Source organism: Quercus suber, unplaced genomic scaffold (assembly GCF_002906115.3).
Source record: "Quercus suber isolate HL8 unplaced genomic scaffold, Cork oak 2.0 scaffold_120, whole genome shotgun sequence".
Lineage (NCBI taxonomy): Eukaryota > Viridiplantae > Streptophyta > Magnoliopsida > Fagales > Fagaceae > Quercus > Quercus suber.
Window position 1 is genome coordinate 1,228,135 of NW_027069585.1, and position 14,005 is coordinate 1,242,139.

At 30.4% G+C, this 14,005-nt stretch overlaps 1 protein-coding gene across 1 annotated transcript in view; it reads left to right on the plus strand.

The window, feature by feature from the left end:
- The first annotated feature begins 852 nt into the window (after positions 1–852).
- The window catches only part of LOC111997027 (GDSL esterase/lipase At4g18970), a 32,562-nt gene continuing 19,409 nt past the window's right edge, over positions 853–14,005 (plus strand). Inside the window, exon 1 of the mRNA XM_065775832.1 lies at positions 853–1,105. Within this exon, the coding sequence (XP_065631904.1) occupies positions 853–1,105 (253 nt within the window). The remainder of the gene's footprint in view (positions 1,106–14,005) is intronic.

Consider the following 14,005-nt stretch of genomic DNA (forward strand, 5'->3'; position numbering starts at 1 on the left):
ATTACTTTTACATGTGGTAAAGTTGTGGATGAATTTTTTTTTTTTTTTTTTGTTTGAGAGAGTTTCAACCTATAGTGTCCACTCTTGATGATAGCTCTTTGTTATCAGACTAAGACATTAATCAGTTTTTAGTGTAGGCAATGATTGAACTCAAATCTCTTATTCAACCATTAGAGATTTTATCAGTTGAGCTAACTGAAACTTACAATTGTTGTTGTGGATGAGTTGAATGTGATAATTGCAGTAAGTGTATTGCTAGGATTGGACCATTTTTTGGGTTAACTTTCTAGGTTTACTACATTTCTTAAGTTATCGTTTTAGGGTCATTTATTATGGTTGATGGCTGATTGTAATTAATCATTTCTAGGGAAGAAAATTAATTAAGTTCTCTTGGCATTGCCAGCCATGAACAAATAATATATATATATATATTGATATAAGATAGAATTCTACTGTAGCTTAATCTATGTGTATATGTGTGTGAAACTCCTTCCTGGAGAATTGAACCTCGACCGTTACCTCCCACACTCCACAAACACTTATATTTATAAAGTGATTATCACGTTAAAGGTAGATGGCGATAAGAACAAATAAAATACTTGAGTAACAATTGCTTCTTTTCAAATGTTCTATATATGCTTGTGGTTTGAACTTTGAATCATGATCTCTCTCTCCCTACCATCCATCTAAAAAAACCAGTGTCCATCCTAACAAATTCATTAGTGAGAAGCATTTACTTCCATTATTACCTTCTTGACTAGAAGCTGTGGTGGGTTTATACATAGTTCTATTGTAATTCTTTCATTTCATCTCATTATCTCAATCAAAGTCCTTTACTCGTCTTGGTGTTCAATGGCAGGTCAAATGAAGAAAATATTGTTGCTTCTGCTTGTTGTGTTGTTCTTGGTATTGAACTTGCAACATTGTGTAGATGGAATGCAACAAGTGCCTTGTTTCTTCATTTTTGGGGACTCCTTGTCTGATAATGGGAACAACAACAACCTTGTGACAAAGGCAAAAGCTAATTATCAACCATATGGGATTGATTTCCCTGAGGGACCCACCGGAAGGTTTACCAATGGTCGCAATCTTGTCGATATCATTGGTCAGCATTTACCTCTTTCTATACAAATTTATATTTACATTTTTCATAATTTGTTTCTTTTCGGCCATTTTGAAGTATTTGAATTGGAAAAATTGATTTTGATTCCAAGAGCTATCTATATCTACTCCCACTTTTCATTTTTAATTTATTTTAATTTTAATTTTTATATAGAAGATATCTAGCTAAACCCACTTAATTCACTAGATATATATATATATATATATTTTTAATAATTAAGTGGTTACAATTATATATATATATATATATATATATATATATTAGGGATCAGTAATATAATGAATAAATATTTATTTATGCAGATTGAGATTGTTAAAAACTTGGTATTATTTGGTGAAATTACAACAATACTTTTAATATAAATCAGGTTCTTTTTCTTATTTGCTCTACACTTTAAAGTTTATTTATTTATTTTAGTCTTTATAAATATATTGTTTGATTAGAAATGTCTACGAAAAAATATGCATCTGGATATGAAAAACTTAAAAAAAGAAAAAAAAATTAATTGAGTCTCAAAACATGATGTTTATGATGATATTGATGGTTTAGATTTATTTTCGGCTGGTATTTACTGAAACAGCCCAAAACACCTGAAATAGACCAAAATGACCTAAAAATTTTTCAAAGTGGAATAAGAACACCCTATACAAAATTCCTAGAGTCGCCACTGGTTCCAACCCAAGTCACCAAGTGAATGGTCTTTGAGAAATGCATCCAGTAGGTGTGTAAGAAAGTGTGGACAAGCATCTATATGCAAGAGTGGCGATGGGTTTGTGAAGGTAGAAAATGGTCCTCTAGTCACGACCATGACAACGACAATGAGCGCAAACAAAAGAAGCAAAAGCTCCTTCATGGCCTCAATTTTCATCCTCAATACCCGACATTGTTGCCGAATTCCAAGTCCTTTGCTTTGAACCTTTACTGCTCTGATCTCCCAAATTTGAATTTTGATAATCTAGAGGCCGAACTCAAATTCTCTAGGTCTCTCTTCTCCCTCTTTCCCCTCTCGGTCTCTCTTTCCCCCTTTTTCTCCCTTTCAATATCTCACAGTATTAGGTGGGTGGGGATTCAATGTTGTTCTCCAAATAGGACGTAGTTTCTTAATCTAATTTATGGTTTTTTTAATTAACATTTTCTTAAAGTTAATAAATAAATAATAAATTAAAAATTAAATAAATGAAAAAAAAATAAAAATAAAAAACAGCGTAGTTTTGCTATTGAATACGGCAGCAACAAATGGATTGCTAACAGAGGACTTAATTGAGAATAAATAAAACTTTGAGGACTAAAATGACAAAAGTCAAATTTAGAAGACTAGAATGAAAAGTTATGAAACTTAAAGGGTGAGTTTTGCATTTTGGCCTTAAAAGTATCTTCAAATGTCATCACTTAAATTAACAACACAAATTAGCTAAAAGTATAATTTAAAGTACCTGGGAGTTGTTTTTTTGGGTGAAAAATTAACAACTACAAGACATTATAGATATATTTTTTTTTTATGTACATTATAGATATCTTCTTTTTTTGATGGGGCACATTATAGTTTATAGATATCAACATAGTATATTTAACAAGTTAATTTGTCTTAAACGCTTAGACCTAAAAATTAAGGTAGTTTTCCCACCCTACTTTGGGTGGAATTATGTAGCTCATAATTGTATAATCTTGAGTATTGGTATTCTTAACTCAACGTAGGTTGGCCTCAACCTCTATAAGGAATGTTTTAGTAAAACTAATAGAATAAAATCAACTATATGTCATATTTAAATGTCACACGTGCATTTTAGGACACAACTGACCAATCAAACAAGAAATTATATAATACTTACTATCATTTTTTTCTTTTTGATAAGAAGATTGTAAATTTATTAAGATGATGATAAACACATTACATCTTGAGCCAAAGCCAACTCAAATCTAATAGGATTTTTCTCTATCCAAACTACAAAACTAACTAAATTCCTAGCATACTAAGTTAAGATGTGTGCAGAATGATTGCTTTGTCTTGAGTAAGTATATAAAATAGAATTGTATTTGTTGATATATTTTAAAATAAGAAGAGTAAAATTGATGTACATGTAAAGAAGAATGGAAGTGATAGAGAAAGAGTTCAGCCTAATGAACTACATTCACAGAGAATGCCCTTAGCAACCATAATATGCTATGCCTCGTTGGTGTATGTAGGAGACCAACTCAACCTACTTTGTTGACTGACACATGTGTTTTGTGTTTTTATTTATTAATTTATTTATAAATACAGAATATTTCAGAACTATGAGATTGTTTATTATCGTCATACCATGACACTAATTTACTACTTGAACTAACTAGAACCCACTTGTTTATTTGCGTATTTAAGGGGGTAGTTTAGTAGTTGGCACAATTGATGAGTGTGTTTGCAATTGTGAAATTGTGTGAGAATTAGAGGTGATAATCTGACTAACCAAAATGATTAGCATTTTGTGTTCACAAAACCACAAACATATGAGCTTGATTTTGGTTTCCTTGTTTCTTTATGGTATGGTATAGACTATATAGGCGTGTTTGTTCTCTTCTCAATTTTATGCCCTGAATTTTAGGTGAATAGACGAGGGATAATGTACTTCATGCATTTTTTCCTAACATATTAATAAGGTTAGTTGTGGTTAATAGGAATATAGGTCCATCATTATTATCATTTTTCTTATTTACCATCTCAATAAGTTGTGGAATAATTTGCAAAATAAATATTGTACACAGATTTATTATAATAGTGACTTGCTCAGTAGTCGGCCACAACTAGTATGTAAAGGATATTTTTGTCATTTTATAGAAGATTAATAAATCAACATTTTTTTTTTTTTTGCCTTTTTTGGAAGGAAGGTGGAAGATTAGTCGAACTTGTGACACGGGGCTAGAGAATGGAGATAGGTGTCAATTGGGAAATAAATCAATTGACAAATTGAGGTGTTTTGTGGTGCATGGGGAGTACGCCTTTTACCCCATTGGGTTCCAGCAGCTTCATTACCTATGATGACACTTTATGGGCAATTTTATTTACATATACTTACTTTCTTTTTCTTAATAGCAAGTGGATTATAAAGGTTAAAAGTTCAAAGAATCTTTTCTTAATTCATTTCATGCATTTTCTCATAACTTGTTAAAATGGTAAGTTGTGATTGATAAGAATATAGGTCCATCACTATCATTATTTTTCTCATCTACCATCTCAATAAGTTGAGAAAAAAAATATGAAATAAATTTTACATTGATTTATTATAATAATGACTTGCTCACTGAATTTTGTTTTTTTTATAAGATTAGTAAATTGAGGGTTTTTTTTTTTATTTGGGAGGTGTCGATACCGTATTTTATCTAGCCCTGATTAACACGACAAAATAATGCTTAAAGTTCAAAAAAGGGTGAAAGTCATTATTTTTAAAGCCATAAAGGGGGAATGAATAAATGCAACATGATCAGACAGCAGAGCAAAAAGTTGCAACCAATCTAGTCACTTTTGACAAGAATTAAGACCAAATACCCTAATCGAGGACGGTCAAAAAATTGACTTTTTGATCCAGCCACTCGATCAAGATAAATTTTGGACCATCTTGTAGGCCATATTTTTCCCTTCGAAACAACAGTTTACGAGTCAAAATAGGAGTTAAAACGGATGAGATATCAATAAAATACCAAAACCATAAGTAAATGTTTCACTATTTTCAAGCCAAAAATGGTTGTTTTGGGCCATTTTTGGGTAAAAACTATACCAACTGAGTAGAAATTAGGGCAATCCATTTAAACAAGATTGAAGTATGTTGTCTCAAATTCCTCTTATAAAAAGGGCTTGATGATATTTGGCACGAGTTGAGAGAAATGAATTTTTCAAGAAAAGTGTTGCAAAATTTCTTACATTGCGTCACCTCTCTTCCAGATGCGATATCTTGGGGACCATAACTCCAAATCGAGCAAGGTTAGGACCTATGGAAACTACATATCCAGAAATTTTCAGGGATATCAAATTTGAAGGAATCGGAGCTTAGAAAGGCCCCTAAACAGCAACATGAAAATTGGACCAAAACCGAAAAAATGACAAAATAGGACAACTTGAGGAGAAATCATGAAACAGCATGTGGGGTGTTGTGCAACACACCCCACATAGACGCATGACACCATGTGGCTATATTGGAGGTACTACGTTAGCACCCCGACATGGTCTCTCCCCTACTACAATATATCCCCCCTCCCTTTTTTTTGTAAAAGCACACACATACATACACACAAAAACCTACAAATATTTCTCTAGGCTAGAATTCTCTCTCTCTCTCTCTCTCTCTCTCTCTCTCTCTCTCGTTTTTCCTTAGGAAACCTCTCTCAAAATGCCCATTTCCTTTTTTCCTTTTCCTTGTAACACCATAACATTCTATTTATAAAAATGCCTCTTTCATTATTTGTCTCTTTACATCCTTGCACTTTAATTCCTTGTTCTATCTTTATATTGCTTGACCTATTTATTTATTACTCTTCAGATGCTGTCTTAGTTATATAATGCTTTATTATATTTGTTGTTTCATTTACTTGTTTTATATTTATATGCTTGTGGGTTTTTCCTAGATGGGTTTCATACATTTTCTTAGACACTATTTGAGAAGCACCCCTAAGGGGAAGGACTCATCAACTCTAGGCATCTAGGAAAAACTATCTTATTGTTCTTATTTACTTGTTCCTTTATTTATCTTGTTGTTCTTATTTATTTGTTATATAATGCTCTATTGTTTCATTTACTTGTTGAATATTTATATGCTTGTGGGCTTTTACTAGATGAGTTTTATACCTTTTCCTAGACACTATGTGAGAAGTACCCCTAGGGGGAAGGACTCATCAAGTCTAGGCATTTAGGAAAAACAATCTTGTTGTTCTTATTTATGTGTTCATATTTCTATTTATCTTGTTGTTCCTTTATCTTGTTCATCTATTTATTTTGTTGTTTCTTTTTATCTTGTTGCTTTATTTACTTGCTTATTAATCTTGTTGCATTTATTTACTTGCTCATCTATATATATTGTTCATTCCTTCTATTTACTTATTGTACTCTATATTGCTTCATCTCTCTCTCTCTCTCTCTCTCTCTCTCTCTCTCTCTCTCTCTCTCAAAACCTAAGAAACATTTTTTTACCCCGTTTTCTTTTGGTTACCTTCTCACTTGAGAGAGTAACCACAACATCTATGATAAATCTATACATTTCCAACTAGATGGTGTGCAATGGCTTAGGCCGAGTGCGTGACCATTCTAGTTAGAAAATAAAGCTTTATCATAGGTGGGTTTTTCTTAAATGGGTTCTAAACCTTGTTTCGAAGCACAATATAGGTATGTTGCCTAGAAAATGGTGATGGCTTGCCTCCCATTTCTTCTATTGGTAAAGAATCCATAAGGCTTGATGTGGCAAGATTAGAACTTATTTAGGAAAAAATTTCTAATTTATTTTCTTGTCTTTACATTTCTTTAAATTCCAAACTCATTATATTTATTGTCTTGTCTTTACATTCCTTTTAATTCCAAGCTCTTTATATTTATTACCTTGTCTTTCCATTTCTTTAAATTCCAAGCACTTTATTTTAATGTCTTGTCTTTAAATTCCTTTACATTCCAAGTTCTTTATTTTAAGAGAAATGCTACGTTTACAACAATTTTACAACAAATCACAGGTGGTTAGTTGTTATTGGTTCAAATTTGAAACTAACACTAAGATTACTTTTTTACCCCAACAATAATAACCAATAACAACCTGCCACTTAAGATTTGTTGTAAAAATGTTGTAGACATATCATTTCTCTTATTTTAATGTCTTGTCTTTAAATTCCTTTAGTTTTAAAGCACTTTATTTTTTTTCCTTTTTAATTTCTAGCACTTTTATTTATTCTTGTTTCTCTCTATTCTTTGGGTTTTACTTACTTCCAGTATTTTTTTAACTAGAAATTTCCTTTTGTTTTAAATATACAATGTCAAATGGTAGTTAGTTTTAATCTCCTCCTTTTATTTAATTAGTGGGTGATGTGGCAATTTCTCATTAAAACAAAAGGAGATTTCAATTAAAAAAGTACTGGAGGTAGGTCAAACCCCTATTCTTTCTCATGTGTAACGTTTCCATAAAATAAAAAGCTTGGAATAACAAATCTCTAAAAGTGTTTTTTCTATAAAAAAAAAAAAAGTTTTCAAGAGGTCTTCTTTTTCTTTAAAATCCTAAAAATCTTTCAAAGATTTTACTATTAAAAAAAAAGAATATTTTTCTTTCTTTCCAAAATTGATTTTCTTTTACTATGTAAAAAATCCTTTAAAAAAACCCTTTTGAATAAACAAAGTTTTTGATAAAAAAAGAAATAATTTTTCTACACTATTTTTTCTTCAAGAATCATAAAAATCATGGGATTTTTGGATCCAAACGTTTTGCCTTAAAAATAAAACCCTTGGAAACATTTTCTTTAAATCAATTCTTTTCTTAAGTTCTTTTTGTTCAAAATTGGTCTTTTCACAAAAGTGTATTCAATACAAACTTTCTTTTATTATCAAAATCATGGGATTTTTAAATCCAAACCATTTTTCTTTAAAAGAAAAACTCATGAAACTATCATCCTTTTCCTCAAAGTTCTTTTTTCGAAATTGGTGTTTTTACAAAAAAATATTTTCAAAACAAACTCCTTTTGCTTAAAACTTTTATTATCAAAATAAAAATCATGGAATTTCTAAATCCAAACCCCTTTTCTTTAAAAGGAAAACCTATGAAACTTTTTAAAAATCAATCTTTCCCCAAAATTCTCTTTCAAACAGTAGACACCAATCAAGCTAACATGATTCTCTCCCTTTTTTGGCACTAATGTTTCTTTCTATTGTGTTTTTTGCATGATAAATGAGATAAATGTGGTGGATAACAACAAGGTGCTATCTTTATTATCCTCCCTCTTTTCTTTTTACGTTATAGATATTCATGCTAAATATATAGCATATAAATATGTCCATGATAAAAATGTAATAGATATACACACGCTAAATATCTAGTATATAATTATTCACATGTTCTTATATGTATGTATATATATATATACACGCGTGTGTGTGTATTATTTCTTGCAACGTGGTAAGATGATTTTCACATGCTATGTATGTATATTCTTCACATGCTTTATTTGTAAATAAATCCTTGAAATAAATATTCACATGCTACGTTAGAAATAAATAATCACATGAATATGTTGATACCGTATTTTGTCCAGCCCAATTCACGCATCAAAACAAATGCCAAAAAATAAAATAAAATAAAACAATGTGCAAAAATACAAAATTCAAAGTCTAAAAGGGTAAAAATAAATATAACATGATTGGATAGTGGATCAAAGGGTTACAACATTTAAAAACCCCTTTTATAGCATTTGAGGCCAAAACCCTAACTAGGTATGGTAAAAAAGTTGACTTTTTTATCCAACCATCAGATTGAGTTGAATTTTGGACCATCTCATAGGGGATATTTTTCCCTTTGAAACGATAGTTTACGGGCCAAAATCGGAGTTAAAACGGATAAAATATCACCAAAATGCCAAAAAAAACCCTAATAAAATTTTCACTTTTTCCCCCCTAGAAAAACAGGTAGCTTTTGGGCTATTGGGCAAGAACTAGAGCAATCCAGTTGAACCATATTAAAGAACAAGTTCTTGGCTACTTTTCATAAAAAGGGCTCAACAATGTCTGTTCCGGATTGGAAGATACAAAATTTTTAAGGAAAAACGTCACAGAATTTTTTAGCACTGTGCCACCTTCCTTTTGGGTGCAATATCTCAAAAACTGCAGCTCCGAATTCGACAAGGTCAAGACCATTGGAAACTAGACATTTAGAGCTTTCCACGAATATAAATGTTGAAGAAAACGGAGCTTGGAAAGGCTTCCACAAAGCTGCATGAAGATTGGACCAGAAAATGAGAAAAAGACAAAATAGCCTGATGAGGTGGCAAAAATGGGAGGCTCGCTAAAGTGTAATTGGACCAGAAAATGAGAAAAAGACAAAATAGCCCGATGAGGTGGCAAAAATGGAAGGCTAGCTGAAGTGTAACATGTTACACTTCAGCTAGCCTCCCATTTCTATCACCCCTTCTATACCCCCTCATTTTTTTATTTTTTTATTTTTTTTGTAAAAAAGAAGAACCAAACATAGGAACTTTTTATGGGAAAATAGAGAGAAGAATAGGGGAAAATGGAAAAAGGGTGGAAAAATTCTGAGAAAACCTTTTAGAAATTCTGAAAAAGTTTCTTCTCTTTCTCTCTCTCTCTCTCTCTCTCTCTCTCTCTCTCTCTCTCTCTCTCTCTCTCTCTCTCTCTCTCACTCTCTCTCTCTAGAGGAAACCCACCACACAAAAAAAAAAAAAAGTCTTCCATTTTTGCTTGTAATTTTGTGGGTAAGCTTGTAGGAATGGAGTAGTTTCTTAATAACTACACCCATCTCATCTTTTTTTTATTCTCGTGTAAACACTATCTATCTATCTATCTATATATATATATATATATATGAAGTTCTCTTCTTTACATTGTCTCTTTATTTTACTTGCTATATTGTTGTGTAAATATCTCTTTATCTTTATGTCTATATTGTTATTGCTTGTTTGTGATATTGTGATTGTTTCCTTAGATGGGTATTGGACAATCTCCTAGACCTTTATATGGGAAGTACCCTTAGGGGGAAGAAATCTCATTCCATTTATGTCATCCATTTTATTTTCAAGTAATTCCTTCCCCTTTATTTTTATGTTATCCCTTTAATTTCTTGCTCTATCCCCCTCCCCTTTATTTTAATTGCACTTATATATATATATATATATATATATTCCATATCTAGAACCTAAATAAACAACAAGATTTTCTATCTCCTCCCTCTTGAATGGTTTTTAAACCTCAAATAAAACACAATATGATTATGTCTCATAAGAATGGTTGATGGTTTAGAACTCCCATTTCTTTATGATGAAGCACCCATAAGGCTTGAAAGTGATTAAAATCTATTTAAGAGAGATATAAAAAATCCTTCTCCAATAAGGGAAATTATTGTATACTCTCGGAGTTCCATAAATGTGTACTCCCTCCTCTCATATGAATGATGGGTCCTACTAATTAAATTCATGGTAGGATCCACCATTCATATGAGATGAGGAAGTACACATTTATTGTACTCCGAGAGTACCTCATAATTTTCCCTCTAATAAACATTTACAATATTTTCTACACTTTATTTTAATGTCATTTAAATTTTTGCACTTTAAATTTCAGCTCTTTACTTTTATATCATTTAAATTTCATCTCTTTACATTTATGTCATTTATTTTTCTACTCTTTACTTTTTTGTCATTTAAATTTCAGCACTTTACTTACTTTTGCGATTTATTTTTCTGCACTTTACTTTTGCTTTTTTACTTTTCTCATCAATAATGTTGCCATAAATTAAAATTGCTTAGGTAAAACAATTTCTTTACACACTTTTCTAGGAAATTCTTTTCAAAATATAGTTTCTTTGTTCCTCCCTTTTTCTATGAAAAACGTTCTTTTAAAATAAAAATCTTTCAAAAAAAATAGTCTTTCTTTTTAAAGTTTTCTTTCAAAAAAAAAAAACTTTCATTTTTCAAAAAATGTCTTTTTTTAAAAAAAAAAAAAAAAAAGCTTTCATAACATAATGTTTTCTCATTTTCTTGAAAAATCCTAAAAATAATGTGTTTTAAAAAAATCATTTTCAAAAAAAAAAAATTACCACATTGGGGTTTTCTTCAAAAAATGTGTTTTCTTCTTTTTCTTAAAAAATCTGAAAATCATGTCCTTTTTTAGGAAATTTTTTTACCACGTTGAAAAATGCTTTAAAAAAGAATTTTTGATTTTCCAAACCAAATCCAAAAAATTGTGTTAAAAAAAAAAATATTTTTACCACGTTGGAATTTCTAATGTGTTTTAAAAAATTCATTTTAAAAAAATTACCTCATTGGGTTTTTCTTCAAAAAATGTGTTTTCTTCTTTTTCTTAAAAATTTGAAAATCATTTTTTTTTAAGGAAATGTTTTTACAACATTGAAAAATGCTTTTAAAAAGAATGTTTGATTTTCCAAACCAAATCCAAAAAATTGTGTTCAAAATAAATAAAAAAATGTTGTCAAAAATGTTTTTGCCAAGCTGGAATTTCTTTCATTAAAAAAAAAAAAAAATCTTTTGAACAAGTAAAGTCTTTTGAAACTTGTCTTTGCATGTAAAAATCATGGGATTTTTCTTAAAGCCCGAAACCTTTTTTTTTTTTAAAGAAATAAAAACCCGTGAACTCTTTTTAGAAATCTTTTCAACTTAAATAACATTCTTCTCTTCAATTTTTTTTTTTTTTTTAAATCATGGCACTTTTCAAAAACTTTCTTAAAAATATATATATATATATATATATATATATATATATATTTTGCCTTTGCAACTTTGCTTGTTCAAAAGGAATTCTATATCTATATATATATATATATATATATAATGTGTTGAAAAATGTTTTCTTAAAATTTCTCAATAAAATTCTACATTTCAATAAAAATGTGTCGTTTTCAATCTTCCTTTTTTAAGAAATAATAATAATAAGTGAACATTGTAAAATTTGCTCATACATTATGATTTCAAACTTTTCCTTAGAGTAGTGTCATTAAAGATTTGTGTCCATGGTTCATTTTCTTGAATCCTTGAACACCAATCAAGCTTACATTGTCCCTCTCATTTCTTTGGCACTAACTTATTTTACTTGTCATCTTTTTTGTATGATAAAAAAATAAGAAAATTGTGGATGACAACAAGGTGCTATTCTTCCAACTCCCTTTTTTTGTGTATAATAGTTAACATTCACATGCTGCCTACCTATTAAGTATTCTATTCACATGCTCTTGTAGATTATTTTTGTATGCTCTCCCACATGCTACTTATGTATATACCTCACATGTCTTGTTTGTAAATATTCATTGGAGTTAATATTCACATGCTATATATAGTGAATAATTACTCACATGCATATATATATATATATATATTGTTTGCAAAACCTTTTTTCAAAAATCAAAATGCCAAGTATTCTATTTCTTCACTCTTTGAAATAAATTAAAATGAGGTACTTTTTGATTTGCCTCAATTAATGAACCCTCAAATTTTGGTTTAGTTAATTAGGCAACCTAAAATGAATTAGACCCCTAGGTGACCAAGCACATCTAACACAAAACCAATGGTTGGTGCCGACTCCTAAAATAAAAATAAGAAAAGGGACTCACATACACACACGCCACCTTAGAATTACAAGCGCACAAGAGTCACAATGTCAAGGACCCAATGTGTGACCAACTTAGAAAAGAAATTCCCCACATCCCACCAATGGCCCCGTAGGGGAAATTTTCAGGCGTCCACAGAATATATATGTATATTGCTTGTATAAAAAAATTTCAAAAAAAAAAATGCCAAGTATCTAATTTCTTCATAAAAAATGTAACATTAGAATTAAATTAAAATGGGATACTATCCTTTGGATAGGTAGTGTGGGGTGCCTAACACCTTCCCTACACATAACTAAACTTCAGAGTCGAAAATCTTTGATTCGGGACTTTTGGTTTACCTTAGTTAATAAACCCTTAAAATTGGTTTAGTTAATTAGTAACTTAAAATGAATTAGACAAATAGGTGACCAATCACACCTAATACAAAACCAATGATTGGTAGTAACTCCTAAAATAAAAATAAGGACTCACACATAAACGTCGCCCTAAAAATACATGCACACAAAGAGTCATGTTGCTAAGAACTCAATGTGTGATAAACCAAAAAGAAAAACCTTCAACAAGCTTTCTCTTTTCAGTGTGTCCACAGGAGGGAAGGGGAAAGATTAGTCGAACCTGTGACATAGGGCTAGAGAAAACAGTAAGATGTCAATGGGGCTATAAACCGATTGACAAATTAAGGTGGTTTGGGGTGCATGGGAGTACACCTTTTCCTCCATTGGGTTCTAGCATCTTCTTTTTTCTGCCTTTTCTCAATTGTTTTTGGATTATCAACATTAATTCATTAGCTATTAAATGCACTTTCTAGGTAATTTTATTTACATTTACTTTTTTCTTCTTCATAACAAGTGGATTATAGAGATTAAAAGTTAAAAGCATTTTCAATTGTACCATGATATTGCTTAAAAAACTGCAAATATTTGATAAAAGTATAATCTAAAGTACTTGGGAGTTGGTATATATATATTTGTTGTAACAAATTAACAACTACAAAGTACATTGTAGATATATATTTTTTTATGTAAATTATAGATATCTTTTTTTTTTTTTAATTTTATTTATGGGGTACATTATCTATATCATTAGTATATTTAACAAGTTAATTTCTCTTAAGCGATTGGGCCTAAAAATGAAAGTAGTTTGCCCGCCCTACTTTGGTTGAATTATGTAGCTGTGAATTGTATAATCTTGTGTTGGTGTTTTTTGCTCAATGTAGGTTGGCCTCAACCCGTATATATAAGGAATTCTTTAGTAAAACTAATAGTAAATAAACATCAGCTACATGTGCATACTTAAGGTCTGTTTGGGTAGTGCGGCTGCATTCGCGTTTTGGGCTTTTTTTTTTTTTTTTATAAGTCCAGCACATTATGCACTGTTCATTGGCTATGAACAGTGATTTTAGGCCAATAAACAGTGCTAAACAGTAATAAACAGGAAAAAAAATTTTTTTTTTTATTGTTTTAAGTTTTGAGCAAAATAAGCTGTATCTAAACGCACGCTTAGGGTTCCTAACTTCTCCTAGGCTATACAATTTTCCAAACCTGACGGGATTGGTGTAAAGCCCCAACATCCATGGCGCTTTGAACAAATGTGG